Source organism: Pteropus alecto, unplaced genomic scaffold, assembly GCF_000325575.1.
Source record: "Pteropus alecto unplaced genomic scaffold, ASM32557v1 scaffold14, whole genome shotgun sequence".
Classification (NCBI taxonomy): domain Eukaryota; kingdom Metazoa; phylum Chordata; class Mammalia; order Chiroptera; family Pteropodidae; genus Pteropus; species Pteropus alecto.
In genome coordinates, this window is record NW_006436810.1 from 18677220 (window position 1) to 18704968 (window position 27749).

The 27749-nt window shown below is 61.4% G+C and overlaps 1 protein-coding gene across 2 annotated transcripts in view; it reads left to right on the top strand.

Moving 5' to 3' along the window:
- Positions 1-27749, top strand: part of NFATC1 (nuclear factor of activated T cells 1) — a 92033-nt gene that overhangs the window by 50021 nt on the left and 14263 nt on the right. The window contains exon 9 of one of the 2 annotated variants that reach the window (XM_006913740.2): positions 12303-12971. In XM_006913740.2, the coding sequence (XP_006913802.2) occupies positions 12303-12971 (669 nt within the window). The remainder of the gene's footprint in view (positions 1-12302; positions 12972-27749) is intronic. The other variant, XM_015590831.2, reaches the window with a different exon arrangement.

The following is a 27749-nucleotide window of genomic DNA, read 5'->3' on the forward strand; positions in this document are numbered from 1 at the left end:
CGCAAAAGCAGCCGTGTGGTCATCTTAGTGAAGCAAGGACTTTTTCGAGGGTTTCCGTTTTCCTTAACGTAAAATGTCATTTATAGTAGGCTAGATGATAGACAGCCTTAAAACACCTGCGCTGATGTGAACTGTCAGGCAAACATTAGCCACGCCTTCGAAGATTCGAAAAATAAGGTGTTGCTGTAAAGTTCCCACACCACGAGCATGGACACGAAGTGGAGGTCTGCAGTGGTCCGAGGGCGGGAGGCGGGTGGGGACACAGGTGTCGTCCTCGTGTTCTGTGGCTCCCTTGGGCTTTTGTGATCTGTACTGCACATACGTCATGAATCTTATCCATTCTGAAATAGGGTACAATATATCTTACGAAAGGGAATATTTAGTCTTTTTCTGAAAATGTAATGATTGTGTCCTAATTAAACTTCAAGCATGGTTGACCAAATATTGAGTGTTTTGAAGAAAACCTAGGCCTTATACAGAAAAATTTCTTTCTACAGAAGGTTAGAAAATAGCTCTAATGTTGATGTTCTGGGCGGCATCCACTCCAGGTTCACAGAGCGCCGAGCGCTGTGTCAGAAAGGGCAGGGCCTGTGTGTGACAGGCACACCGCTCTTACATGTGGGGCGACTGAGGCCCCGGGCCACATGACTGGATCATGTATGTGCGCCATCCTGTGCCACCCGCCCCGCAGCAGTCACTCGGGCTGCACTTTCATTCCCACGGGGATAACGGCTGCCCTCTGCCCCAACAACCATGTCACCACACCTGCCTCTGCCCAGGACCCCGTCACATACCCCACGTCCCTCATCACACACCCCGGGTCCCCGTCACACGCCCTGGGTCCCCCGTCACACGCCCGAGGGCCCGATCCCCACTCCCACGTCCCCCGTCACACGCCCCGGGTCCCCCGTCACAAGCTGTACGTCCACCCGGGTCCTCTGCCAGCGTGCTGTAAGCGACACCCTGCGGCCCCCTCCCTCTCGCTGGCACCCCAGCCTCAGTGCTCCTGCAGAGCCCTCGGCGTCAGGTTGAGCCACGCCCCTCGGGCCTGCACCCCTCAGCCCTTCTGGTGGCGTCAGGCCTGCAGGCCCTCGTCTCCCGTCTTCAGTTGTCCCCTGGGACGTGCTGCGGAGCTGGAGCGCCGAGCTGCCAGGCCCTGGCGCCCTCCTGGGGTGCGCGGAGGGGAGACGAGGGCCCGCCACCAGCCGCTGAGCCCCGAGGCAGGGACCTCAGCCGGCAGCGACCGGTGCCAGATCGCGGGCCGCCCTTGCGGGGCTGTCGACAAAAATAAACGCACGAATGCTACACTCGGCTCCACAGCAGTTTCGGTTTGGTGTTTTCCTCGCCGTGCGTTGCGCTGCCTGGGCTTCGGGCAGAGCGTCCTCTTCCTCGTCCTCGGGGGGCGGGGACCGCGACCCCTCCGCCCGCACCCTCGCAGCTCGCCACGGCCCCGGGTGCGCTGCGGAGCGTGTTGAGGAGGAGGGTGCTCTGGTCTGCGCCCTGCCCCGCACACCTCGGTGGCCAGGGGCTGACGCGTCCGGGACTCGGCCGCGCCCCTCCCAGGGCGCTCAGTCCGCTGTGGCCTCACAGAAACCCGCCTGCGGTGGGGTTCGCCCTTCAGCCCCGCAGCTTCTTTTCAAGCTCCTAATGTGAGCCGTTGAAACGGACGGGACCACGGCAATAAGCCATGGAAACCCCGCCCGCGAAATTCGGTTTCGTGCGCAAGCTCGCGCAGTCGAGCGTCTCAGCTTTTCCCTCAGAACGAGGTGGAAGTGAGGGGACAGTGTGGCGGCGCCCCCCTTCCCGGCCCCGGCGCGCCCGCCCCGGGCGACACGCGAGGACACCGGCCTTGGGAAGAGCCCGGCTCTGGCGCCGAACCGCCACTCGCCAGGGTGCCCTCCCTGTCCCAGCGCAGGACGCGGGGCTTTCGGGCGCTGGGACTGAGCACTGAGGGGTGGGAAGGGCCACACCTTCGTCACTTTCTTGTCACCTTCCCCACTTCCCGTCTCAGCTCTAACGTTGCCGATGATGAGACCGCAGATTAACCTACCTACCGGATGGCAGCCCCGCGGGGTGACGCCCACCTCGGCCCTCCACCCCCCTTCCCTGCCGTCGGAGGGTGGCCTGGTCGCTTCTCCAGGCAGCGCTCACACAGGAACGAAGTCGTAGGGTAGAGTGCAGGGGGCTCTGGCGGGGGTCCCCGAGGGGCAGGGCCGTTGGGTCCCTCATCCCTCGCGGGGGGCCGAGTGCTTAACGGGGAGAGCTTCCTGTCCAGTGAGGGGCCGTGAACGAGCACAGCCGACGAGGTTGCCCGCGGCCACGCCTCCGCCGCCCGGGCGCGATGGGAGGACACACCGCACCAGCGCCCGCACACGCGGCCGGCGGCGCCCTTCGCTCCCGCCTCGTCACTGCTCCTGTCTAACTCGTTCGAGAGCCAGCCAAGGCCGCGGCACCCATCCGGGACAGACGCGCCGGCAGCAGTGACGGCTCCGAGACCTGTTCCCAAATGTCTGCTCAAACTAAAGGCGGAAAAGGGCCTGGCCTGGGGGGCCACACCGCCCGCAGCCCCCGGCCCAGGACAAGCCAGCAAGGTGGGAGCTGGCACGATGAAAAGAACTCCGATGGCCTCAAAATTACATAAAATAAGAAAATCGTGGCAAAAATTGGGTCTTGGGGAGTTCGCCTTTTTGTCAGATGTTTTTAGTTGGTTTCCCAGAAATGCCTATGATGGCGCCTGGACCCCCTGCCCACCTGGCACTAACAGCGGGCGGGGGACAGTCCCGGAGCTCCACCGGGGAAGCCCAGACCATCTTTGCCAGGACCCCCTGCCAGGGACCTGCTTGTCCTTCACAGCTGCATAGTCCCAAAGGCCATGCAATGACAACCACACTCAGCCTGGGGCACGTTCCCCACAAAACCTGCTCGGCACTGGGGAGGAACAGCTCCGGCCCCTGGGGAGGGCCACTGACCAGGGACAAAGCACCCCCGGATGGCAGCCCCTGGCTGGCCTGCACTCTCTGTCCCGACCCTGGGGCGGGGGGTGGGTCGTGGGCCAGACATCAGCAGATGGAGAAGGATCCCTACCAAGACAGAGGACCTACACCCTCCTGCCCCTGCTGGAGACACCCTGGTGACATCGGTGATTCTCGGGAGGTGATGGCCGACTGGAAATACTTGCCCAGCTCCCGAAGGAGGGGAAGTAGATTCTAGGTTCTCATTTGCATGGCCAGGGCCAGAAGCAAGCGTAGCATGAGGGCTGCGTGGGGCGTGGTGGGAGGGCACAGTGGGGGAGAGGCGGGACCGGCGGGAACAGAGCCAGGTGCCGCCTGGGATCGCCGCGTGGTGGCCGGGAGCAGCAGCGTGGCCTGGGTGGCAGGCCGAGGCCGGTCAGCCAGGAGGTGTCTGCAGCAGCCTCGTGTGGCCACGCTGGCCCAGGTCTTTGCATAGCCCAGAACGGTGGCCGCCGACGTGAGGACCCAGCTCTGAGCAGCCGGCAGAGCCGAGTCGTGTGCTGGCTGGTCCTGGGGGCACTCGGTCCTGGCGCTCTTGGCTGGACCCTGGCCCCGGGGCTGCCGAGTCATGGGTGGAGCCTCAACAAGGCCTCCCACCTGCCCAGCGGCCTCGTCCTCACGGCACACTCCGGGTTTGGCTTCTCCACCCAGTGCTCTGGCTCCTTCTTCCCAAATTCGCTGCATTAAAGGTCAACCCGAAGTGACAGCCTTCATGGAGTCCGTCTACGTCTCACTAGTGACATTGGGTGGCCCCTCGGCTTCTGTGGGGAGGGTGTGGCCAGCTGGGGCCACCGAGACTTGGCAAACCTCTGCCCATAGCCCCGCACCCCAGGTCCCCACCTGAGCCCCAACTCATGCATGTCCCTCGTTTAATAGACAAAGAAGTGGGCCTCCAGGAGCTTGAGCCATTGGCCCTGGGTGAGCCGCCAGCCCGCGGTGTTGACTGGGAGCACCCTTCTCAAGACTGATGAAGCCGAGGGGTGACAGGTGGGGGTTAGGGCAAGCCGAGGCGGTGACGGGGGCGGATAGGGCAAGGAGAAGATGCCATCCTAGTCGCTGGCTTCCTGCAGGGTCCCTGAGACCTCGGGATGGTCACCTGGCAGGCCACTTTGCCCAGTAGCATAGCTGGTCCATGGCCATTCTGGAACCTTCCTCCTGAGTCAGCTCAGCTCAACTGTGTCATGACCAGGTGCCCAGGGTGCAAGCTGGTGTTGGCAGTGGGCTCCAGACCCCCCAGGAAGAGCAGTGAGGACAGGCTGGGCATGGGAGTGACCGTCAGGTGTGACGGGGGCTGGAAGCCGTCCCCTGCGGCTCAAGAAGCCTGGCTGTCTTGGGCCAGCTTCCTCCATTCGCCAGGCCTTTGTGGCCTCAGCTTCCAGGATGCGTGCCTGGCCACCACGTCGCTGACCCTCCGTCAGGTGGCCAGAGCTGGAAGGGGCTCCCCAGGTGTCGGGAGGGCTCCAGTCACAGATGCGTACCAGTGCGTTTATCTAAGGGGCGCCTGGACTGCACAGCCCGACTCCGTGACCGCCAGCAACACGCGGGCTCCCCAGCCCCAGGGCGAGGGTGGGACAGCCTGCCAAAGACATCAGAGGAGGGACAGGCAGAGGGATGGGGCGCTGGATCCGGAGCAGCTGGAGGCGTGTGCAGTGCCTCAGGGGACGGCCGGTGGCTGGGACCATACCCGAGGGCTCCTGCATGGAATCTGGGCAGAAGCAGCCTGGCAGAGAGGGGGGCGGGAGGGGGTCTGGCTTAGAAACTTGAGGGCCACCGAAAGCAAAGTGAGTCAGAGTAACGCCAGGGACGTCGGGTTACGTGTGGGGGGACCAGCCGCGGCCGCGTGGCGTGGGTGGGGGGCCTGGTCCCACAGCAGCTCTCGGGGGGGTCTCGGTGAGCACAGGGGATACGGCCCCACACTCACAGCCACGGGGAGGCCAGCCGCTGGGGTGACTTGTGTCCCCTCCAGTGCACGTCTGGCACCGTCGGCTGAAACGCCATCGGTGTATTTTTCGGCTCATGCACTCTGACCATCGTCTGCCGTCAGCCTAGCCAGGTGACAGGTCCCCATGTCCCTGAACCCGGAGAAGACTGGTGGACACACACCTGTAGCCATGAGCCGGCACTAAGCCAGTGTGTGCTTGCCGCCTGGAGCCGGGGCCACCGAGGGTCTCTGTCCCGGCTCAACACCACGGGTTGGCGCTGGGACCCGCTGAGGTGGCTGCAGCCCGAGGCGCTCGCGGAGCCCGGGCGGCGGGCGGGGCGCCGGTTGAGCTGCGTGGGAGACGCCGTCTCCCTCACCGTGCGCCCGGTCAGCAGACTCCGCTCCGCGGACCCGCCGCCCGGCCCTGCGCCCAGAGAGGGCGCCTCTGCCTCTGGGGGCCGGCGACTCGGGTGGTTCAATCCGCGTTTTCCTTCCTCGTTGTTTAGAAAACGCACGACCTGCCCTGAAGTTGCCGGCGCTCGTGTTTGTGTTGATGGTGAACCTGGGGCTCTAATGTCTCGCAACAAACAGGAGACAATCTGACCTTGTTTTCCTCAGTTTAGAACAAAACCTGCTCTGTGCAGGGCAGCAGACGTGCCTGGCAACGCGATGCGAGCTGCAGCAGTGAGGTCACGTTGAAACGGGGGCCCGCGGTGAGCAGGGGCGTGACTGAGGGGCAGCTCCCCGCCTGCGCCAGTGCCTGCGACGGTCGGGCCGTTCCAGCATGCGTCGTGTCACTGGGTCCCGTTGCTACTTGGTGACCAGAGTTACTGCAGATGAAGAAAGCCATGTGAGACGAGGTCGGGCCGCTGTCACACAGCACCCCAGTCAGGGCCTCTCAGCACGCTCACCGCTCAGTCTGGAAGCCAGAAGCCCGAGCTCGGGGCTGGCAGGCAGGATGGGGACCCAGGGAGGACCTCCTTCCGGATTGCAGACCCCGCCTCCTCGCCGTGTGCTCACAGGGGGCCAGGGCAAGATCTCGCTCCTCCTGCCGAGGCCACCCCTTCCCCGTCACATCTGGAGCCTATTAGCACCTCGCTTCACCTAACTACCTGCTAAGGCCCCGTCTGCAAACAGCGACCGTGGACGTGGGGTCAGTCTCGTCCATAGCAGCGTCCCCTGGCTTGTGCAGGGTCCCAGCGCTGGGCCGTGCTGCCGGACCCCGAGTCCTGGCCCCGCGCCCCTGTGCCGTTGGAGATGGGGGGCACACAGCAGCCCCCAGGGCGGGGGAGGCTCCGCGCCCATTGCTTTGTTCCTGACGGTGCCGTGTCTCCCTCGCCGTCCTTACCCGTGTTACAGCTGGGAAACGGAGGCCCGAGGGAGCGATGTGACGAGCCCCAAGGCCACCAGCTAGTGGGTGACGGCAGTACACTCTCTCCAGCTCAGATCCGTCTGGCGGGGAGCTCGGGGGGGACCTGGGCAGCGCCCTGAGCAAGTGGACCCTGGTGTGTCACTCCCAGATGTGGCCCAGTCCACCTTGACGTTCGGTCAGCACACGGAGGCCGCTCGCTGGGAAGGCGCGTCCGCGGAAGATGATGTCCGCTTTGCGCTTGCGGAGGTCGGCGTTGGGGTTTCGCGCCTTCGTCATGGGGCCAGCGCCACCACGCTGCAGGCCACGGGGCTGCAGGCGTCAGTCACGTGAAGGCTGAGAACTCAACAATAGGTCGGCATTTTGTATTTATTTAAAGTCCTATCATCCTTTTCTGAACAAAGCAGTTGGGTTCACGAGGCACTGATGCCCAGTGGGAGCCAGTCCCCAACGCCCCCGTTACAAATGGGCAGAGCACCTGTCGTCACTCGCCCCCGGGTCAGCGGTGGGCCCAGACCCAGTCTCGCAGTTGGATTACTGGGGTTGCCTTTGAGTTGAGGGGACAGGGTGGGCTCCGAGAATGGTCACGACACTGGCTCCTTCCCGTGCTTGGGTCCCGGTCTCTACACAGATGGACGGGAGGCGGCATTTCCTGCCCTGCTCCCGCGTGTCCCAGCTGCTGCGTGGGGGAGCTGGTCAGTGCATTCAGTGTTGGACAGTGAGAGAGGGAAAAGGAACTCTCCGTAATGGCCGACAGGCCTCGGGACGGTCTGGACTCCCCTGTCTGGCAGGAATCAGACCGCATTGCCCCCGACACCCACGGGAGCTGGCCCTGCCCACTGTCTTTTCATCCCACTGGGAGCTTGGGTTTCAAGACCAAGTTGGGACCAAGTTCGATTTTGCCCCTGGATCTTGTCACAGGCCTAGGACCAAGTCACTGTCAGCTCAGCCCATTCTGTTCACCGATTAAAACAGCCAGTGGTGGCTATTTGCAAATGCACCGAGTCCCTGGGTGAAGTCAGGGTGGAAATCAGCTGGTCATCGGCAGGCCGGGACATCAGGGCGGCCTGAGGCCTGTCCAGGTGTGTGCTGCTTGGTTTCAAAGGATGTGTCCGAAAGCTTGCAGCACGGCATGTGGATGGGATGGGACGGGTGGCCGAGCCCCAACAAGAGCAGGCTCACACGGACCTCTGACCACCGTGGGACACTGTGGCAGGGCCCCAGGCTGCACGCCATGGGAACTGGGGCCTGGAGCTCGTGTGCACGAGGCACTGACCAGAGGCAGGCGGGGGAGTCGGCGGGAAGCAGAGAGGCGTCTGCTCTGCTCCCGGGGCTGCCCCATCGGAAGGCGCCTCCCACCTGCCATTGCCCTGTGGAGCCCGTTTGCCACACTTGGGGTTTCTCCAGGCGAGGCCAGGAATGTTCTGGAATGTTCTTTGGCCCACAGACTTCCGTTGCAGAGGCTGCAGGTGGGGCAGGGGTGCGGAGGGCGGGGACCTGGCCTGCTCCTTTGGTCTGCACGTTGTGGGAAGATGCTGTGGCCTGGCTCCTGGACACGTGAGTCCCCGTGCTGGGACGGACCCTCCCCAGGGCTCGAGGCCCTGATGTCACCACTCCTGGGGCAGAGACTCAGACTCTCAGTGAGATGCTGGCGGCAGACACAGTGAGCTTCAGCGCCCTTGACCGAGGACGCGGAGCTGGAGTGGTGGCTTCGCCATCGGACCTCGCCCGCTATCTCCGTGCAGAGCCTGAGCCGCTTGGGGTGGCGACCTGCACTGCTGGCTTGCAGCCCCCTTCCCTGACAGCGTGCCTGAAGCCACAGCAGGCCTGAAAGGTCAGCACCACCTTCATGCGGTGGCCGTCTGTAACAAACGCAGGCTGTAAATGCGCCACCGGCTGACAGGGCGACCTCAGCCAGCCGCGGCATGGTCTTCTGTGACCACCCCTCCGGCCCAAACCAGCGCGGTGGATGCAGAGATGGACCAGACGTTCCGTCACAGCCAGTGTCAGGCCTGGGAGGAGACTGCTCTGGGCGAGGGGACAGGGCGCCCCGCCGCCCAAGGCCTCTGCACCGAGGGGCCCGTCCTCCCTAACGGTGGGGAGCAGGAGGGGCCTCACCCCGCGGCCCTGGTTTACAGGAGGGGGGGGCTGTCATTTCCTTTGAAACCCGCGTGAGATGCGCATTGAGACGCGGGTGTGGTCGCCGCGTGTCCACGCCCGTCAGCGTCGTGGTGCCGCAGGCCGGTGCGGTGCGGCTCCAGTCTCGGCAGTGGCATGTTCGTGTTGCCCAAGTTGTCCCGCATCCCCTGGGCCGGATGAGCGGGGGACCTGTCTGTCCCTGAGCCAGCGCGGTTTATTCTGGGGCTCTCTGCACCTGGCACTGAATCATTAGGGGGCTCTGTCCTGGCCACTTCTCAGTGGCCCTCAGTCCTCAGGGTTGTGTAGAGCCCCTAGAGCAGGCAGGTGGGGATTCCCTCAGGTAAGTGCATGCGAGTTTATTCCCAAAGGGCGTTGTCGCGATGGCCTCGTGTTGGAACCTTCTGACCCCGGCCACGTGGTCAGAGGTGGGAGCACATTGCCGGCGAGGATCAGGCCTGTCATGGGAGTGGAGCGGCAGCAGCTGCAGACACAGGGACACAGGAAGGGATGTCTGACGGGAGAGGCCAGCAGCTGGCTCACCTGTCCGGCCACCGGGAAGTCCTGGGAAGGCCGGGCAGGGCTGGGCCCAGCCTGGTGGCTTCAAGCCTACGTCTACGCCCCTGTGATGAGAGGGTGGGTCCTGGTGCCGTTGGCAGGTGTCACGTTTCCTGTGTCCCCGGCTCAGGGGGGGCCGTGCAGACAGACCCGTGTGGGGGTCAAGGCCACACGCAGTATCTTCACACCAGGTGTCAGTGACAGACACGATGAGGCTGAGCAGACAGACGACAGCTCGCTCCTGCCCTTCGAAGCTATCCCGTGGGCCGCTGGCCGGCCTCCAGGAGTCGTCCCCGGCGGGGCGCTCGGCAGGTCGGGGCACTACTGGCCTTTCTCGGGAAGCTCCTTTGGGCTGTACCTTAAATGTCACTGGAGCAGACAGGGTCAGCATGTTTAAGGAGCTCAGGGGACGTGTCGTGGAAGTGACGAGTTGGCCTGTGCCTGCTGAGGGTGCCGCGCCCCGGAGCGAGTCCCCCAGGGCCTCAGTTAAACTCGCGCCAACAGCGACTCCAGAGCCCCGAACGCTCTCGGCGTCGCGCCCACACTTCTGCCGCCCGGGAGACTGTGGTTCTACCCCGTCCGTGTCGTGTGTACCCGTTGGCGCCGTTTTCAGTGACGGCCGTGCCCCAGCCCTCAGGTCCGGGATCTCTGGGGCTGACTGTGGCCTTCTGCCCTTTCTGGGTTTACAGCATGCTGGGGACAGGTGGGGTGATTCCAGATGGGGCCGTGCCTGGAACCTGCACCCTGCCCCCAGAGCCGGCCGCAGGGCTGTCCCGGGGGCTGCTGGCCGGCACCGAGGCCACGGGGGCTGGGGCGGGGGTGCTCGCCGGCAGGACCCCATCTCTGGTGTGCTGATTGCGAAGGTGATGGAAGGACCCGGGGGGCGGGCTTTCGCAGGTGACCCGGCCAAGCCCCCGGTGCTCTGCTTACGCTCTCGGGCGCAGCCCACACACGGAGCCTCGGGCGGGCCTCGCTGGGACTTCTGGCAGCTCTGGGCGCCCAGGCTGCCCAAGTGCTGTCCCCAGGGCCTGAGGCTGCCGTGACAAGGGGGTTTCACATAGGGAATCTTCACCTCATTGGGGGAGACGGCTTTTCCACACGCTCACACCCTCTGGAGCCGTGTGCCCCTCCCAGAGGCTCCCAGCTGCTGGCCTGGATGGCGACTTGAGTGACACGCAGCCAAACATCCAACCCTGAGGACGGCCAGCTCGTGTTCCTCCGCAGCCAATGGCGGCATTCTCTAGCCCGCGACCTCACAGGGACTTGAGCCCCGACCCACCACACTCTGCTGAAACGGAGAGTCTTTCCCCAGCAACGTGCAGGGCGATGGCCACAGGATCAGGCGGGCGCCCGGCCGCTGGGGGCAGTGAGCCGGGCTCTGTGGAGACTTGGCGCGGCTGATAGGACAGCGCCCTGCCCTGCACCCTGGGGGCGCCAGTGTGAGGGGCCTCCGTGCTGCTGCTCTCCGTCGGGCTCGCCCACCCCTCTCAGCACGTGCTGGGCTCGTCCCGTCCCAGGATGCTGGGGACACTGGGGTCCTGGGCGGAGGCCACATGTCCTCCTTACTCTCAGCCAAAGGTGATGTCGTGGGCCGTGGTTCTGTCTGCAGGGAGCGGGGGGTGCAGGGGGACCCTCGAATCACTGTGGCCCTGCGTTTTCGCCCTGCCTCCCGGGGTCAGCACCTGAAACCGTGCGCCCCTACTCAGAGCACAAGGAGGACCCCTTAAGGGTGGGATGAGAAGGGGAGTGGGGCTGGGAGAGGCTGGTAAGCTGAACGAGCAGAGCAGGGGACAGTTCCATCAGCATCCCCAGAGCTGAAAGCTCAGGCCGCGGAGGACCCGAGCCGGCCTTCGTGCCCGGAGCGGTCTTCGCCATTTGGTCTGAGTGCCGCCTTCGGGCGAGAGACAAGCCTGGGCCAGCACGCAGGACGCTCGTCCCAGGGCACGGCCAGGCAGAACGAGGGACACGCAGCTGCCCACGTGGCGCCTGCGTCAGGGAGAGCGTGCATTCTCTGGCACTGGGGCCCATGGACGCCGCCCCGTGGGGAGCAGACGAGCAGCCTGCTGCTAAGACTGTCCTCAAACACCTCCTCGCAAAACGCAGACATGCTTTTACTGACCCGGGGAGGGGCCGGGCGGGTCGTGGCCGGCACGTCTGCGCTGGGCCGCACTCGGCGAAGGCTGTGACTGAGGGGCCTTCCCTCGCCAGGACTGCCCCGCCGGCAGCCGCCTGCCAGCACACAGAAGGAGGCGAAAATGTGATTCGGACGGTTTGGTGACAGCTCATTCGTTTGAAGCAGCACCGCATCTGCTGTGAATTTTAGTCACTCAGAACAATGGCCGTCGAGGTGTGTCTTTGTAAACGGGTGTAGGAAGCATGAAACCCACGACAACGTGGACCCACAGGAAGAGAGGGCGGGGGCGGCACCCGGCGGAACCCCCACACAGGACGCCCACCCGACCTCCCCCTGCTCCCCGTGGGAACCAAGGCACCCGGTCCGGCCGGGCCTGGGGAGAGCTCCCCACCCGCCTCGCGTCCGGCGTCCCCGCTCCCGCTGCTCCGTCCGCACCATCAGCTCCCTGCGGGGGTGGGCAGGGGACGGTCTGGGAGCAGCTCGGAGGCGTCCGGTGTCCCCGCTCCCGCTGCTCCGTCCGCACCGTCAGCTCCCTGCGGGGTGGGCAGGGGACGGTCTGGGAGCAGCTCGGAGCCCGCCCTCGGCGGCCAGCGTGGCCTGGCGGCTGGCCGTGGCTTCCACACGCTCTCCGTTTAGGACCGGAAACCGCCGGGCGGGAAGGGAGGTGGCGATTTTGCTGCCCGAGAAGGCAGTTTCCATTTCTGGGGGCTGAAGGCTCCTCTTCTCACAGACGGCCAGCCTCCCTTCCGCTGGGTTTCCACCGACTCCTAACGCGGCCGCTGTGCGCTAGTGCCAGATGCGCAGGCGCTTATCAGAGGGCGTCGGTAGCAGCGAAGACGCGGTTCCGCGTCCAAGTTAACACATTCGCTTTGATTGCTACAGATCCGCGGGCCCTCGGGTCCAGGGCTTCTGCTGCTTGTGCAAATGGATTTTTATAGCACATTAGTGCTGGGGGAGCTTCCAAGGAAAATAGTGCTCTCAGTATTAGAACCAGCTGCAGCTCTCCGGAGCCGATGACTCACGCCCTCTTTTTTAATTGGGTGGGAGAACCCGGCAGGAGACACGGGGGCTCAGTCGAGACGCCGCTTGTTTTCGGAGGGTGTCCTGGCCACTGCCCGCCCCCTCGCACCCGTGTGCGGCCTGTGTTTATCTAACTTCCTTTCCTTCTCACAGTTCCAATCATCAAGACAGAACCCACAGATGACTACGAGCCGGCCCTGACCTGTGGACCAGCAAGCCAGGGCCTAAGCCCACTCCCGAAGCCGTGCTACAGCCAGCAGCTCGCCATGCCGCCCGGCCCGGGAGCCTGCCTCGTGGCCGGCTTCCCGCCCTGTCCACAGAGGAGCACCATGATGTCGCCGCCGCCCAGCGCCAGCCCGAAGCTCCACGACCTCTCTTCTGCCCCCTACAGCAAGGGCATGGCCAACCCGGGCCACGACCCCCTCAGACTTCAGCGGCCAGCCGGAGGGGCCCTCTTGGGGCAGGAGGCGCCGAGACCCATGGGCGTGCACCCAGGCTCCCCCCAGCAGCCACAGGTGAGTCCACAGCTGAGCAGCAGCTGTTCCCCGGGTCACCAGCCAGCGCTCTGTGCCAACAGCCCCTCCTCTCCACTGCTGCCCGGTGCCCAAGAGCCGACCTGTTTGCAGTCCTGCAGCCCAGCCCGCCCATCCGGGATGGGCCACCTGCAGCACCAGCTGCCGAAGGTTCTGGAAAAAGCGTCTGCAGCCACCCGGCCTCTGCCGCTGCCCGAGGTGCGTGAGGACAGTAATCATAGTCTGGCCCCCACTCCCGTATCGGTCAAGCGAGAGCCTCAAGACTTGGACCAGCTGTACCTGGACGACGGTAAGTGCCCGCAGCTGGGGGGCGCTCGGCCTGGCGCCGAGCCGAGTGTGCGGAGGAGGGGTACGCGGCTGGCCACCGGGCGTGGCGGAGCAGGGTGCCCGCGGTGTCTGCGCCGGACATCTCTGCCGCTGTTGGTGGCACCGCACAGGGGGCAGGGCCCGGCCCAGGTCGCGTAGCTCTGCTTCGTCGCTGTGGCCGCCGCAGACCCTCGGGAACACTGTCCCGGCGACACGGCCCACAACCTCGGCATCGCGGGCTGGCGGGCCGAGCCACCCAGCACTGCCTGGCAGCCCCGTCGGGAGAGGCGCCGGGAGCCGGGCACAGGGCAAGCCCCTCGGGGCCTGAGCAGGCGTAGCGAACGGTGACGGACGTTCTGCCCGGCGTGGCTCCATCAGAGTCCGTGAGGGCGGCGGTGGTCTTGTCGGGAGCTTGATGGACGGTCAGCAGGGAGCAGGGCGGCTCCTGGCCCAGCACGCGGGCGCGCTCCGTGCAGACACGCCACCGAACGTGCGTGTTCGGGGTGGCCGAGGAGGTGGGACGCCTGCCGTAGGCTGACAGCCATGAAACCTGAGCCCAGGGTCCTCCTGGACGGTGGGGGCAGAGGACGCCACCCTCCTGAGCGTGTGTGTTCCGGTCACTCTTTGGGGACCAGCACGGCTCCAGCTGAGTGGGAGCAGGAGGTCCTGGCCTGACCTGGGCCACCTTGACCGCAGCTGGGTCGTGGAGTGGCCGGCTTGTGGGCCGACTGTGTGGGAGCCGGGCCTCCCGTCCCCAGGCCTGTGTCGTTACACAGACCGGTGCCAGCTGATGCTGGGGCCAGCTGCCCACTGCCTCCCCAGCTGCTGGACTCAGGAGCCGAAAACCAGGGCCTCCCTGGTCACACCAGCCTGGTCTCCCCAGGAACATGGTCCTCGGCCTCCCCAGCCTCCAGGTTGTAGGTTGAGGCCTCAAAGCCGTTAGCCGTTTTCCCTGAAAGCCAGTCAAGGTCGTAGGCCACCCCCGCAGTCTCAGTGAATGCCGGGCTTCTCCGTGAGCGAGTCCCATGCACTTCCCAGCGGGCCTTTCGTTCGGAAGAGTACCGGCTCCTGCAGCTGCTGGCCCCGTGCGGGGGCGTGACTCTGCTGGCCCCGCCCCATACAGGAGCGGTGGGGCCGGCCTGGGAACAGCCTCAGGGACTGAAGTCCTGCAGTGCCAGCCCCCAGCATCCCCGCAGGCTCGGCGGGCGCTGTGCCCCAGGCCACAGACCCGTCCGCTTGGTGGGACACTTCTGCTCACGGCTCCGAGCCCCCCGCAGTCCATCTCGTGAGTCTCCGGCTCTACGGCCTCTGCCCTGCACTGAGGAAGGTCTCACCTTCCTTCTGTGCTCAGGGGCACAGTGCCCCAAAGCTGGCGAGTCTCCCCAGCCCCCAGGCCCACAGCTGCCCTCAGCAGCCTGAAGGGGGTCGTTAGGGCCCGGGGGCCAGGCTCACGTGGACAGTCCAGTCCAGAGTCATGTCCATCTAACCTGCCCCCGAGCACACGTAGGGCCCTGACCACGGCCAGGTCAACAGAGTGCCAGTGGGTCCTGCCCTCCGCCCAGTGTCCAGCCGAGGCTGGACACAGCCCTGCAGCCCGGTCCCCTGCCCGTCGGCAGGGAGAGAGCAGCGGGGCCCACGCGCTCCAGTCCTTCCCGAGCCTCCACCGCCAGCCGAGGGCCGACAGCTGGGCAGTGCCCTGCCTGCTCTGAGCTGCCCTGGCGCCTCCCGTGGCCGAGTGTGGCCTCGTCGGGCTGGGTGGTGAGCCACCCTGAGGTGCCTGGGCCCGGGCAGTGGCCTGCATCTGGTGGACTCAGTGCCCCATGGGGGTGCTGGAATGCGGCTGCGGGGTGCCCAACCCTGGCGGGTCTCTGGGCCCTCTGGACTCGGCGGTGAGGTCAAAGCTGGGAAAGCGGGTCCTGGTCGAGACCCTCAGTCCTGGCGGGGGGCATCCACCCGCCTGCTGAGCACACCGTCCCAGCTTACGGAGCAGGCTGCACATGTCCCTGTCACTGTCAGCCCAGTGGTGACTGAAGAGCTGGCTCAGACTCCTCACCGTGAGGCAGCTCCCTCCCCTCCCCTCGGGGACTCCCGGAGGCCCTGCCTCAAACCACCTCCAAGACACCTGTGCTCTCTGCTCCGGGCCCGGCTCTCACCTGCAGTGCAAGGTCACGCTCTGCGGGCGTCTTCTCTGACCCCCACATACTCCCCTCCCCTCCCCATGACTGCAGCTCTGTCCCCTAGTGCTGATCCGATCACGCCAAGCCTCCCGGGGGTTCCCCAGCCCCGGCCAGGCTGTACCCGCCCCGTGGGCAGCTGTCTGTCCACGTGTCTCCAGGCCGTGCCGTGGTCCTGCCCAGCCCAGCCGCCCGTGCACAGTAGGTTCCTCCTGCCCCCGTCCCTGGGCCTCGTCCCCACCGAGTGGCCACAGTCCCAGGTCAGTCGCACACAAAGCCTTGCGGTTTCAGGCCGTGAGAGCGAAGCGATGCTCATTTCTCGGGGTCAGGACTAGGATCATGGTCAAGGCCGCCGTGCCCAAGGCCGCCCTAGAAAGCAGTAAATGCACTGCTATCTTTTGCACGTTTCCTCCCCCCATGTGATGCTGCATTGCTGGTCCCCAGAACCACAGCGGGGAGCAGGCAAAGCCCCGAGCAGCTGGAGACTGCTTGCCAGCTCTGGGCCCTCGCAGCAGACACCCTGATCTACCCCTACGGGGATGTCCCCAGCTCTTCCCAGAGCTGGCAGCGGATGGGGATGGCAGACCAAGTTCTGCCAGCACCCCACCCCTAGAATGAGCATCTCAGAGGGGACACACCCCCAAAGTTGGGGCGCCTGCGGGGTACACGTGCCGTGTGTCTGAGCTGCAGCCCCACACAGCTCAGGTGTCCCTCCGTGCGGCTCCCAGCCAAGAAGGGACTAGAGTGGGCCCCATACGCAGGCCCAGTGACCTGCCCGGGGAGTGGCCCCTGACCACGCAGGCTGTGGGGCTTCTGTCTGGCAGCAGAGCCAAACTTCATCCCGACCCAGTCAGGAAAGCGGACGGGACGTTTGTCACTGCATGAGTGACCAACAGCTCCCTGAGCCCACAGGCGTTTGGAACGTAGGACGGGCCTGGCTCTTCCCGGAAGTCTCGGGATGCTCACAGCTGTGCAGCAGGGGGGAAGTTGGGCGAGCCGTCTGCAGAGATGTCGGGGCTCCTGGAGGGTCTCAAGGCTGGATCTTTGCTCCAGACTTGGTGCTGGGGCCCCTGACCCCCATCTCGTACAAGCAGCACCTCCATCCACGTAGGTCAGCCAGGGCTGCTGAAGGCAGAGTCCAGGCCACGGTCTGGGCATAGGAACCGCGGCCCCCGGCTTCCCGCCCCGAACTTGGAGGGCCTCAGGGGGCAGTGTGCATCCGTGGCCCCTCGACGGGGAGAGTGGGAGAGGGTGAGGGTGGCTGTGAGCTTAGCTCGGATGCTCTGTAAAGCCTGGGTAACAAGCCAGTAGTCTGATGCTTTGCTGTCCCCACTTTATGCTCTAAGTGGTGAAGTTTTTGAAAATTAATTTGTCCAACAAGGTCAATGTCAAAATGCCCACAAGTTCTGGGGCAGGAAGGTTCCAGAGAATGTTGCTGGTACAGCACCCTGGGCCCAGTGTGTTGGGAGCACAGCCCCGCACGCGGCCCGTCTCGGGCGGGAGGGGGAGGGGATGGGGCAGCAAGGCTGCCCGTGCCAGGATGCGTGTGCACCGACCCAGGCCTGCACGTCACCTGCCCACGGACTTCAGGCGCCTCTGGCTGCTTAACCTGTGGCGCGGCAGCACCTTACGGCGGTGCAGCTGCTCGACCCGGTTCCCTTCCACTCCTGCTTCGCTTTGATTAGGGTGAGCGTAGAGTCGCTTGATTCAGTGTGCGTCTTTTTGGGTTTCACCGTGTCTCCTAAGGAACGGGGGCACCGTGGAACCCCGGCCTCTGCAGTGTCACTGCTCAGACACGGCAGCTGTGGCACGGTGAGGCGTCTGGCCTGTCGCCCCTGCACACCTGGGTTTGAGTTTGCAGCCCACCCCGGGAGGGCGCGCCAAACAGAAAAGGACCGGAGAGCAAAACACGGAGAAGTCCACGCCCTTAACTACAAGAGGCCTCGCGTCAGGGAGCAGACACTTACTCCCGCTGATTACGCAGGAGGTGGGAGGTTGGTGGGCTCACCGGAGGGCCCATCCCACCACCACAGCGGGGGGCCGGCCGGACCCTTCCCAGGGGGTGCGGACGCCGCTCATCCTGCCCGCGGCTGGGTCCACGCTCCATGCAGGCCGCCGACCTGCTGCTCCTCCAGTGTGTCCCTCGTGCCGTGGTGAGGCCTCTTGGACCCTCACCGTCCTCCCGGTGGGAGAAGCCAGCACAGAGCGTGTTGCAGTTTATAACACGTCACTTACAGGGACGCAGTGACAGTGGAGTGTGGGGCGGTTCGCTCCCCAGGTGACGGATAACCTGGCCTCGCCCTTCGACACACAGACTGTTTCCTGGAGCGCTTGCCACAGCCACCCAAGGGTCAGCAGGGCGGTGTGGGGTCTGCACTCGGCGGTGATGCTGACGATGCCGGCCTACGTCGGGTTTAGGAGCCTTGTTCACGAGCGCACTGCTCTGACGTTCGTTTTGCTTTCTAGGCGTGTGGAGTGAAGGAGGCAATTCCTATAGGGTATTAGGGGCAGCTCCAGAGAGCCGGGGGCATTTGGGGGACAGAAATGGTCGTCGTTTGCATTATTTAGGGATCGACTACACTCTAACAGGGCCTCAGCTTAACCCTCCAAATTTCTGTTCATCTCAGGAGAATTTAAGGCAAGAGAGCTCGCCGCAAAGGGAGCCCCCACGTGGTTTAGGGTTTCTTTGTTTTCCAGCTGCTTCTGCTCTCAGGTTTTGTTTCGAGGGTACTTGGCCCACAAATAAATCTCAATTATGATTTATTCTTGGTTCAGCGGTATTCGTAAGACTGGGGCTACTGACGCTGACTTCTCAGGCTGGGTAGAGCCACGAGAGCACATGACTTGAAGGACAGTGCTACCGATCACACATTATTTTAAATGTAGATCTTTAAACTATGTCACAAAAGCTGTTGCTGAGCCAATTTCTCTGCTGGAATTTCTGCGAAGTGCCACTGTGGAGAGCCGGCCGGCGACCCCATCCTCCTCCAAGGGACAGTTGTCCCTGTGGGCGGCCCAGCCCCACGCACATGCACACGCATGTGCACACATAATTGCGTGTGTCACCGACACGCTCCTGTTTATATGCTTTGCTGGGAGCGTGTCCTGGACAGCTCTGAAGCACGCACTGTGCTCCGGCGTGCGTGTGGCGCCTCGCACCAGCACAGCGACCGTTCTGCTAGCGTGGGGCCTGAGCTCCGGCTCCCAAGGCCTTGGCTTGTCTGCGCTGCGCCCGCCCTGTGGTCACCGCGACCGCCCCGCGCCTCCGCCACAATCGGCCCTTTCAGGCCCCCCCAGGAGCTCTCGGGTGTCCTGAAGCCTAGATGTCATTAAAGCAACAAGCAGGTGGCCCGGCGGCCAGGACCGCGTCTGCCCCGAGTCTGGGCCCCGTCCCCCCACCCCCGCCCCCTTTCCTGAGCTTAAGCTGGGGAGACAACAAAAGGCTTTCCTCATGGAAAGTTTTACGAACCTGGCGCGCGCCCAGGTCTGAGGCCCTCCGGCCGACGCTGATTGAAAGGGTCTGTGTCACGGCGATCTCGCGCTGAGGCGACCTGGGCTGCGTGGGGTGAACCCCCGCGAAGCAGGTCCTCAGGGCCCGTCCTGGACGCACCTGGGCTCTGCACGAGGCCGCAGCCGGGGCGGCTGTGAGTTCTGGGCACTTCCTCAGCGGCCCGGTGTAGACAGGACTGTGAGCGCGGACCCCCGGCCCTGGGCCCACACCGCGCTGACCGAGGCCCCATTCCACAGAGACAGTTCTGCACGCCTGGCGGGGGGACGCTAACGTCCGCCTTCCGCCTTTCCCCCTTAACAATAGGTCCTCGCCTCTTTCCTCCTTCAGATGGACATTATTAATTTGAGGGAAAGAAATAGGGGCGGAGCAGAAAGCGAAGGGGCGGGGTCTCTGGGGCTTGACCGGTCGGCACGTTTAGAGCCATGTAGTGCCCAAAACACCGTCGCCAAGAAGCAGGGGGAGCGAGAGCTGGTGTGCAGATGTGACTGTGCGTGGGCACCGTGGGGCACGTGGGAGACGTGCTGTCCTTGGTCACAGGCGAGCCCTGAGCGGCCGTGAACTGCGGGCGAGCGAGTGCCTCGTGGCCGCGGTGCGGCTGCCCTGGTGCCGATGCTCTGGGCTGCGTCCTGGCCGTGCGGACGTCCTGCCCCGGCGTCATCCTCCTTGCTGATTAGCACGCAGCGTCGGCTGTGGGTTGCGTGTGCTCTTTCTCTGGTGCTCATACGTTTCAAAGAGTTTTCTTACTTAAGAACGAGTTCTCTTTACAGACACTTGCGTATCTGTGCGCCAGCAAGTAGCATACCACTGTGCTGTGTCACCAGAGCGTGAGGCCATAAAGCGAGGTATTTAAGAGCGTAGTGGCCACATCCACAAAGCCCAGGTGCTGATAGGCTGTCAGGGCTTGGCGTCTCTTTGGAGACAGTGGTAACCTGGGCAGGGGAGGCCTCTGTCTACATCTGTCGGACGACTGTTTTCCTAAGAGCAGCCAGGGCCTGTAACTCCAGCCAGGCACTTGGCTCCGTGCCCCGGGAGCTCCGGGCAGAGAGCCAGCCGGGCACCGCCACTTCTAAGTGATCTGCCTGATGCAACAGCAGATTCTCGCATATGGGTTCCTAAGGAACGATGAACAACTGGCTCACAGACTCCATCAAGTCCAGGCAGAGAAGAACACGGACAATTGCAATTGTCTTAATTGTCTTCTCTCTCAGAGCTGAAAAGGCTGTTCCTGGTCCAACAGGACACGTCGTGGCCAGCAAACAGAAAAGCCCTCGGCAGGAGCAGCAGTTAGTGCCGGAGGCGTGGCCTCCGCTTCCACGGGGGCTTTGCACACGTTTCTCTCAGCTTGCACATTCGACCTCAGCACAATCGTTCGGGGCAAAACTGCCAACGTCGCCCCCACCTGACGAGAGGAAACTGAGGCTCAAGAGAAATGTCACTCGACCTGCTCGAGATCCGAGCTAACCGGTGACAGAACCAGGGCCATTGCTGTGATCTGCCAGCTCTGATTTCAACAGTCTCTACCAAGGTCAGGCTACATCATTGAATATTTTTTCCCTACTAGAGATATGACATGCAAAGTTTCCTGGTCAAAAGTCTAGCTTTCAAGTATTATTTGGCCTTGCAAGCTAAGAGGAATGTAGTGTATGTTTTTTCTTCATCAGAGAGTTCCTGGTTGTTAACTGAGGCATGTTTTGGTAGCTCAAGAAGGACAGGAAGACAGGTGAGACTTCCAGAATGATGGAGAGAAAACCTCGGTGAATCAGTCCCCCTAAAAGCAATAAAAATACTGACAAAACTATCCAACCAATGACTTTAGAATCTGGAAATTAAAGAGGCAGAACAAATGAAAAACATTTATTCATGAAAAACTGGACACCGGTGGGAACGGCGGGATCTGTGGTGTTTTGACCTGGGTACTCCTGTCCCCCTCCAGCTCCACGGAGCCTAGTGTGAAAAGCCAGCGGCCTCGTCGTGGGCTCCGTTAAACGCCCCGACCCCGGACAGTCAGTATCGTGACTGGTCGTGAAGCTCCCTGAAACGCGCTCCTCGCCGGGCACTGTGGTCTCTGGTGGGTCAGCGGGGACTAGACAGACTGGATGACCACAGGTGATGAGCTCCTGGGAACCCAGAAGACTACACGTGTGCACGCACTCAGGAAAGGCCTGTGGAAAGAGCGGGCCCCAGGTGCGCACCTCTGGCTGACCTTGAGACCCTGCACGAGCAAAAGTGAAAGCCAAGGCTGGCTTGTGAATTGCCTGCAACACACAGACCTCCTCGACAAAAGGTGGAAGACTTAATGGCTCCAGGCACTTAAAGCAACCTCCCAGCTGATAGTTGACTGACTATTAAACCATGCTAACCTGAGACCCCTAGGAAGCCAGGCTTAACAATAAAAACAAGAAATTTTTTTAAAGTGGGACAGAGAACTTAGTGGCCACACACTGTGGAGAATACAGAATCTTTAGAATTAGTCCAGGAGAGTCACTAATCAAATAAGCAGCAACAGGGAGAAAAAAAGAGCCCACGATAACAGCAAATCATGGTGCGGGTGCTGCTTCTGCTATTATACGCTTTCCGTCATGTCCATTTTCAACCAAAAAAGTATGAGATGTGCAGAGAAACAAAATATGTCCCATACATGGGGATAAAAACCAACCCACAGGCAACAGACAATATCCCAAGAGGGCTCCGGTGTTAGGCTTGGCAGCGAAGGCTCCCATCGGCTTCTACACACATGCTCGAAGACTAGAGAAAACTATGTTTAAAGAATTAAAGGGAAGTACGGCAGCTATGTCTCATCAAATAGAGAATTTCAATAATGAGATAGAAATAAATTTTTTAAATAAGAGCCAGGTAGAAATTCTAGAGTTGAAAAGTAACAGTAACTGAAATGGAAAAAAAAAAAAATCATTAGAGGGGCGAACAAGAGATCGGAGCTGGCAGAGAAAAAGAATCAACGACTTGCAGGAAGATCAGTAGACTATCCAGTCTGATCAGTAGACTATCCAGTCTGATCAGTAGACTATCCAGTCTGAGTAACAGGAAGAACGGGAAGTGAGGAGAAGCGAACATGGGGGCATCATAAAGCACACAGACACGCACGGTGGGGATCCAGGAAGAGAGGAGAGAGAAACGGGCAGGAAGAATATTTGAAGAAATAATGGCCAGAGTCTCTCCAGTTAGATGAAAAACTCACACACCCAAAAAGGTCAACACATTCCAAGTAGGGTAAAGGCAAAGATTCACACCTAGACATGTCGCAACCAAACTGTCAAAAGTCAAAGAAAATGAGACAAGCCTAAAAGCCGGAAGAAGCCTCGGGAAGACAGCCGACTTCTTTCTGAGCAGCCGCAGAGGCCGGAGAGCAGAGGGACAGTGTGTTCCAAATGCCAGAAGTAAAACAGTTCTCCGGGATTTAGCAAAACTGGCCTTCAAGATAAAGGGGCAGCGCCATCCCCAGAAACACAAAGATGGCGGGAACCTGCTGCCGGCTGACCCGACCTACGAGGGAGCGGAAGGGTGTCCTCCAGGCTGAGGGCAACTCAGGTCCACGTGAGGAAATAGAAAGCTCCGGTAAAGGAATTACGTAGGTCAGTGAAAAAGAGCATAGCATGTTTTGAAACCTTTCTTCTCCTAACTGATTTAGAAGAAAATACATAAGACAATAATTGTTAAACTGTGCTGATGGGCTTATAATATGTAAATGTGTCACTCGTATGACAGTCGCACAAAGGAAGGGGTAGAGAAAGAAGCTATATCAGAATAAAATTTCTGTGTATTATTAGAAATGTTAGTATTCGTCAAAATTGTTTAAAGTTAAAATGCATATTATAATCTCTAGAGAAACCACTAAGAAAATAACTTAAAAATGTACATAGTAAATAAGACCAAGAGGCACTTAAATGATACTCTAGAAAATACATATTTAACACAAAAGAAGGTGTTAATGAAAGATCATAGGAACAACCACCACAATAAATAAAAAAAAACAAAACCACAAGTCATGTGGAAAACAAACAGTGAAATGGGAATGTAAACCCTACCAGTCAAATCTCGTTCAATGTAAATGAACTAAACACACCAATGAAAGGGTGGAGCGTGTGAGACTAGACTAGGCAGGGGCGTGGGAACCCACACAACCCAACTACGTGCCGTCTGCAAAAGACAAGCTTTAGGTTCAAAAGCACAAATAGACTGAGAGTAAAAGGACAGAAAAGATGCATCGTTGCAAACACTGACCGAAGGAGATCTGGAGTGGCTTTACTAACATCAGATAAAATAGATTCGGGACCAAAAACACGTTGCTAGAGACAAGGGCACATTTTATAATGAGTGAAACATAAGTCGAGCAGGAAGATTTAACCATTATATTTGCACCTAACAACAGAGCCCCATAATACACGAAACAAAAACAGAGCGTAAAGGATACATCGAAAGAATTAAAAAGTGACAGCTGTAGTTGTCAATATTCCACTCTCGGTAATGGACAGAACAAGACACTAGACAGAAAGTCATCAAGGACGTAAAACCATTCGGCAATACTGTCCCCCGGCCGGCCCCAGAGCCGTGGAGGAGGGGGGCTCCCCGCAAAGCGCGTGCAGACGGAACGTTCTCGTGGACGGGCTCCCTGCCCGCACACCGAACAGCCTGGCTAATTCTGACCACACTGGACCTGATCTACAGAGTCAACGCGATCTCTACCAAAATTCCAGCAGATTTTTTTCCCCAAAACTGACAAAATGACCCTAAGATTTACATGGAATTTCAAAGACCCAGAATAAGTAAAACGAAAAACAAAGTTCAGAGACTCGCGCTTCTCGATTTCAAAGCTTAGTACAAAGCTGCAATAATTAAGACGGCGTGGTGTCGACGTAATATACAGGTCAGTGGAGCAGAACCGAGAGTCCAGAAATAAACCCTCATCTTCACGGCAAATCGATCTTAGCAAAATGCCAAGCCATTTAATTGGGGCAAAGGATGGCCTTTCCAACAAAGGGTGCAGGAACAGCTGGCTATCCACATGCAAATAAATGAACTGAGACCCTTACCTCACACCATACACAGAAAATTAACTCAACTCGATCACGGCATTAAATGTAAGAGCTAAAACAGTAAAACAGGAGATGACATATGAGAACATCCTGAAAACCTCAGATTGGGCAAAGATTTTTTTTTAGGTATGACATCAGAAACAGTCCATAAAAATTTAAAAATTGATGTTAGACCTCATCAGAATTCAACATTGTTGTTCTTCAAAAAATACCATTAGGAAAACCAAAAAACGAGCCACAGACCAGAGGAATGTACTTGGAAGACACGTATCTGATGCAGGGCCCGTACCCAGAATACGCAGAGAATGTCGTGTGTCAACGATAACGAGACAGACAGCCCAGCCAAAAACCGGGTGAAAGGCTTCGACGTTTCTCCTCGGAAGAAGTAGGAATGGCTGGTTGGCACGTGAACATCCTCGACGTTGTTAGCCACCGGGAATGCAAGGGACCTGCCAGTGCAAATGAGGCCACGTTCCAGACTCGTCACAGTGGCGATAATACTAGGAGACAATAGCGAACTTTGGAGAGGATGTGGAGAAATGAGAACCCTCACACGCTACTGGTGAGGTGGGACACGGTCCAGCCACTTCGGCGATTTCTTCAAAGCCGAGAGAGCTTGCTGTTGGCCCCATCGGTGCCAGCTCCGGTGTCCACCCCGGAGGACTGAGCACACACGCCCACACGGCCGCAGCACAGACGCTCCAGCAGCAGCTGAGCGGGTGGGAGGCCGTGATCGCTCCGTGCCGTGCAGCACAGTTCGGCCACAAGAGGAAACGACACACTAATTCACGCCAGGACACGGACGCACCTGGAAAACGTGACACAAGCCAAGGAGCCGGACAGAAAGGGCGCGGGGTGCGGGGCGCTGTTCTGTGCAGAAGCCGGGGGAGGCGGGCCCGCCGGCGTCCTTCCGGCAGGGGCTGGGCCCACGTCTCCCGTGCCGCTGACCGTCGCCCCACAGAGGGCTGGGGTCGGGTCCGGCGCGCCGCGGGCTCAGTGCGCCCCCAGCGTGCCCCCCGCCCGCGGAGAAACAGAGCTTAGGAAACGGCGCCCGGGGCACGTGCCCGCTCCTTGGGTGTGGGACACGGGTCCAGCCCTCGGACCGCTCCCTTCAGTAGTGTCAGGGGGAAGTCCTGATCCTGTTCTTATGGGACACGGTCCCTGTGACGAAGTCCTCTTCGGGAGTAAGGACGTGCCTCCCCGTGACTCGCCGTTCAGCTAAGTCGAGGATCACCTTTGGAAGCATGGACGGCGTGGCGTGACCTTGCCCGGCTGCGGCTGTCCGTCCTCGGGCCGTGGCAGTGGGGGCTCTCTGTCCCCTTAGTGTAGGTCGGGCACACGGAATTCACCTTTTTCAGCTTGAAGTTTGAACCCAGCTTCTTCCTTCCTTCCAGATTGTAACGTGGGCACTCACACGCAATAAAGAACAAAGCGAGCCTGGCCCCCTCCTAAAACATCCGCCCTTATCAGGCCCAGGGACCCCGGCTAATCAAAGCCTGATACTCGGGACAATAGGCCAAGTCAGCCAGGCCCTCCCTCCCGAGGCACAGCCCGGCTCCCAGAGCCCAGCGGACAGTGCAGGATGCGGTCATCGCTGTGGGCCGGGCCGTTATCAACCCCCAGCCCATCCTCTCCCCCGCCCGGGGCGAAGGCCTGCCGGGGCGGCCCTATCAGCCCCGCACAGCTGCTGCTGTTTTCGATACGGCAGGAAGTGGCTCTGGGAGCCGGCAGGAGCGCAGAGCCCTCAGCAGCACTGAGAAACGTCTGTGATTTACCCCAGGCCCTGGCTCCTGTCCAGCCCGTGGCGGGAGGGAGAGGGGAAAACTGCACTGAGACGCTGTCTGGCTTCGCAGCCGTCAGGGACCCCGGGCAGCTGGGCGGGTGGCCCCCACGGGGGCAGCCTCCCCGTGCCACGGCCGCCTCCGTCCTGTCTGCCCAGGAGGGGGTCGCTTTGCGCGTTCGTCCTGCGTGTCCCGCCGATGATTTTCACAGGGCTGAGCTGCGGCCGGCAGGCGCTGGGCTGCCTGACGCTGGCGTCTGAGGCCCGAGCGGCCCCGTGCGGCGTCGCCTCGTGCTCGGCGCGGCCCGCGTGGCTCGGTGCTGTGGGAGGGACACGCCGCGCTGTCCCAGCGGGCTGGCTCCCTGCCACCCCTCCCTGCTGGCCCGGCGTTTGCCCTCGTTGGGTTTTAGGAAGGGGCCCGGTAGGACCGTCGCTCCGCCGGCAGCCCGGCCAGCATCTGCGAGTGGTTAGCGCGAGAAATTACATTTTCGGCCGTTTCCTGTCGATGACGGCCCCAGACGAGATTGGCCGGGAGGGACGTGTCGAGTCACGTGGCGGCCGCCGTGTCCCGGGCGGGGAGGCCGCGTGTTTGCTGCTCTTGGCGCGGCTCCCCGCCCCGCAGGGCCGCGCTCGGGGTCGCAGCGCACACTTTCCTTTTTTTCCACGGTAGCTCCTGCCAGCGAGCTGTAAACTACCGTATATCACTCAGATTTAAGAACCTAAACTTTAAAACAAATTAAACTCTTGTTGACATTGTAATAAAAGTCAGAATGGAACCGAGCAGCTCAGTAGACGCGAACTTCAGTTCCTTCTGTGGATGTGCGATGTTTTCGGGGTTCCCAGACTCCCAGCGCAGCAGTCATTTCCTCGCGGCGGGCGGCGGGGGGGAGAGGTGGCGGGTGACAAAGCGCGGTGGTGGCCGCCGGGCCGGCTGGGGGCGAGCCGTCCCTCGTCACCTGACTGTTTGCTCTGGCCTCAGCGGGAGCGTCTCGGCCACACTCAAAGGCAGCGCAGGACAGCTGTGCGTGTTGGGGGCGGGGAGCCACGTGTGGCTGTTCTTACGCACTTTAACGTAAGGACAGAGCTCAAAACGTGCTCTCAGCCTGCCCGTCGCGTGGGCGTTTCTGCTGGAGGACGAGAGCCGCCAGCACGGGTCTGTCCCTCTGTCCTTGGGGACTCACGGAGCCCCCCCGCCCCCCGCCCCCGCCTTATCTGCGTCGGCACATTAAGGTGAGGTTTGATAGTCTCCCCACAATCCCTGTCACTCCCAGCGATGGAAACGGTGGTTTCCACTGGATCAGACGCCAGCTTTCCCTCCCATGTGCGCCTTCCTGCCGTGATAACGGGGAATGAAGCTGCGCAGAAGCCTGCGCGGGGAAGGTGGGTGACGGACGGCCCTGCGCGCCCTCGGAGGCTCCTGGAGCCCAGTGCTGACCCGGGCTTCGGAGGGGCCTTTGACCAGAACCGCCCGCCGCCTCCTCCTCCGTGCGGCTTCCTGTTTCTGATTTCAGGGCCCAGTTGACAATGGGCTTCCTGGCCTGTGGCTCGTAGCAATGCTGATGTCCACTGTGCGCCCCACGTGACCAGAGCTCTCCCGCGCTGTCCCCTTTGCCGAGTCTCCAGCGGGGGCTGGCACGGGTGGCCGAGGCCCCGGAGGAGCAGCCGGCTGCGAGCAGGAGATGGTGTCTCGCTCAGCAGACGGCATCCCGCGCACCCACCAAGTGGCAGGGAGGTGAGCCGAGGCCTTGGAACCCTGCCCCTCCGTGGTTTCCCTCAGTCCCACGGTGTCACCGCTGGTTAGAGGGACACGCGGTTACAGACCGCTCACCGGGTCTTCCCAGGCACGTGTGAATTTTTTGAGGCGATTTCGATCACTTCAGTTAGGTAAGGGACCGCCACGGCCTGGCTCGCCGGCCTCACAGAGCACTCGGTAAAATGGAGTGGGGGTGCGGACCCCAGACCCCCAGCTCCTGCACTGTGCTTGGGGACCCCTTCCCTATCGTCTGGGCCTCTGCATCTGTGCTGCAGAAGTGGCCCGGGCCCCCAGCATCTCCTGAGGCTCATGCAGGTCTCACTGATTTCCAGTCTGAACGGTCGTCTGCTGTGAACAAACGTCTCCAAACACCTTGATTTCTACAGTCTCCTTTCTGAAGACGTATTTTAAGGCTTCTTTGGAAACCAAATTTAGGCAAACAGAGAATGAATTAAAGCTAAATTTTCCAAACAGACCACTCGTAGCCCCACG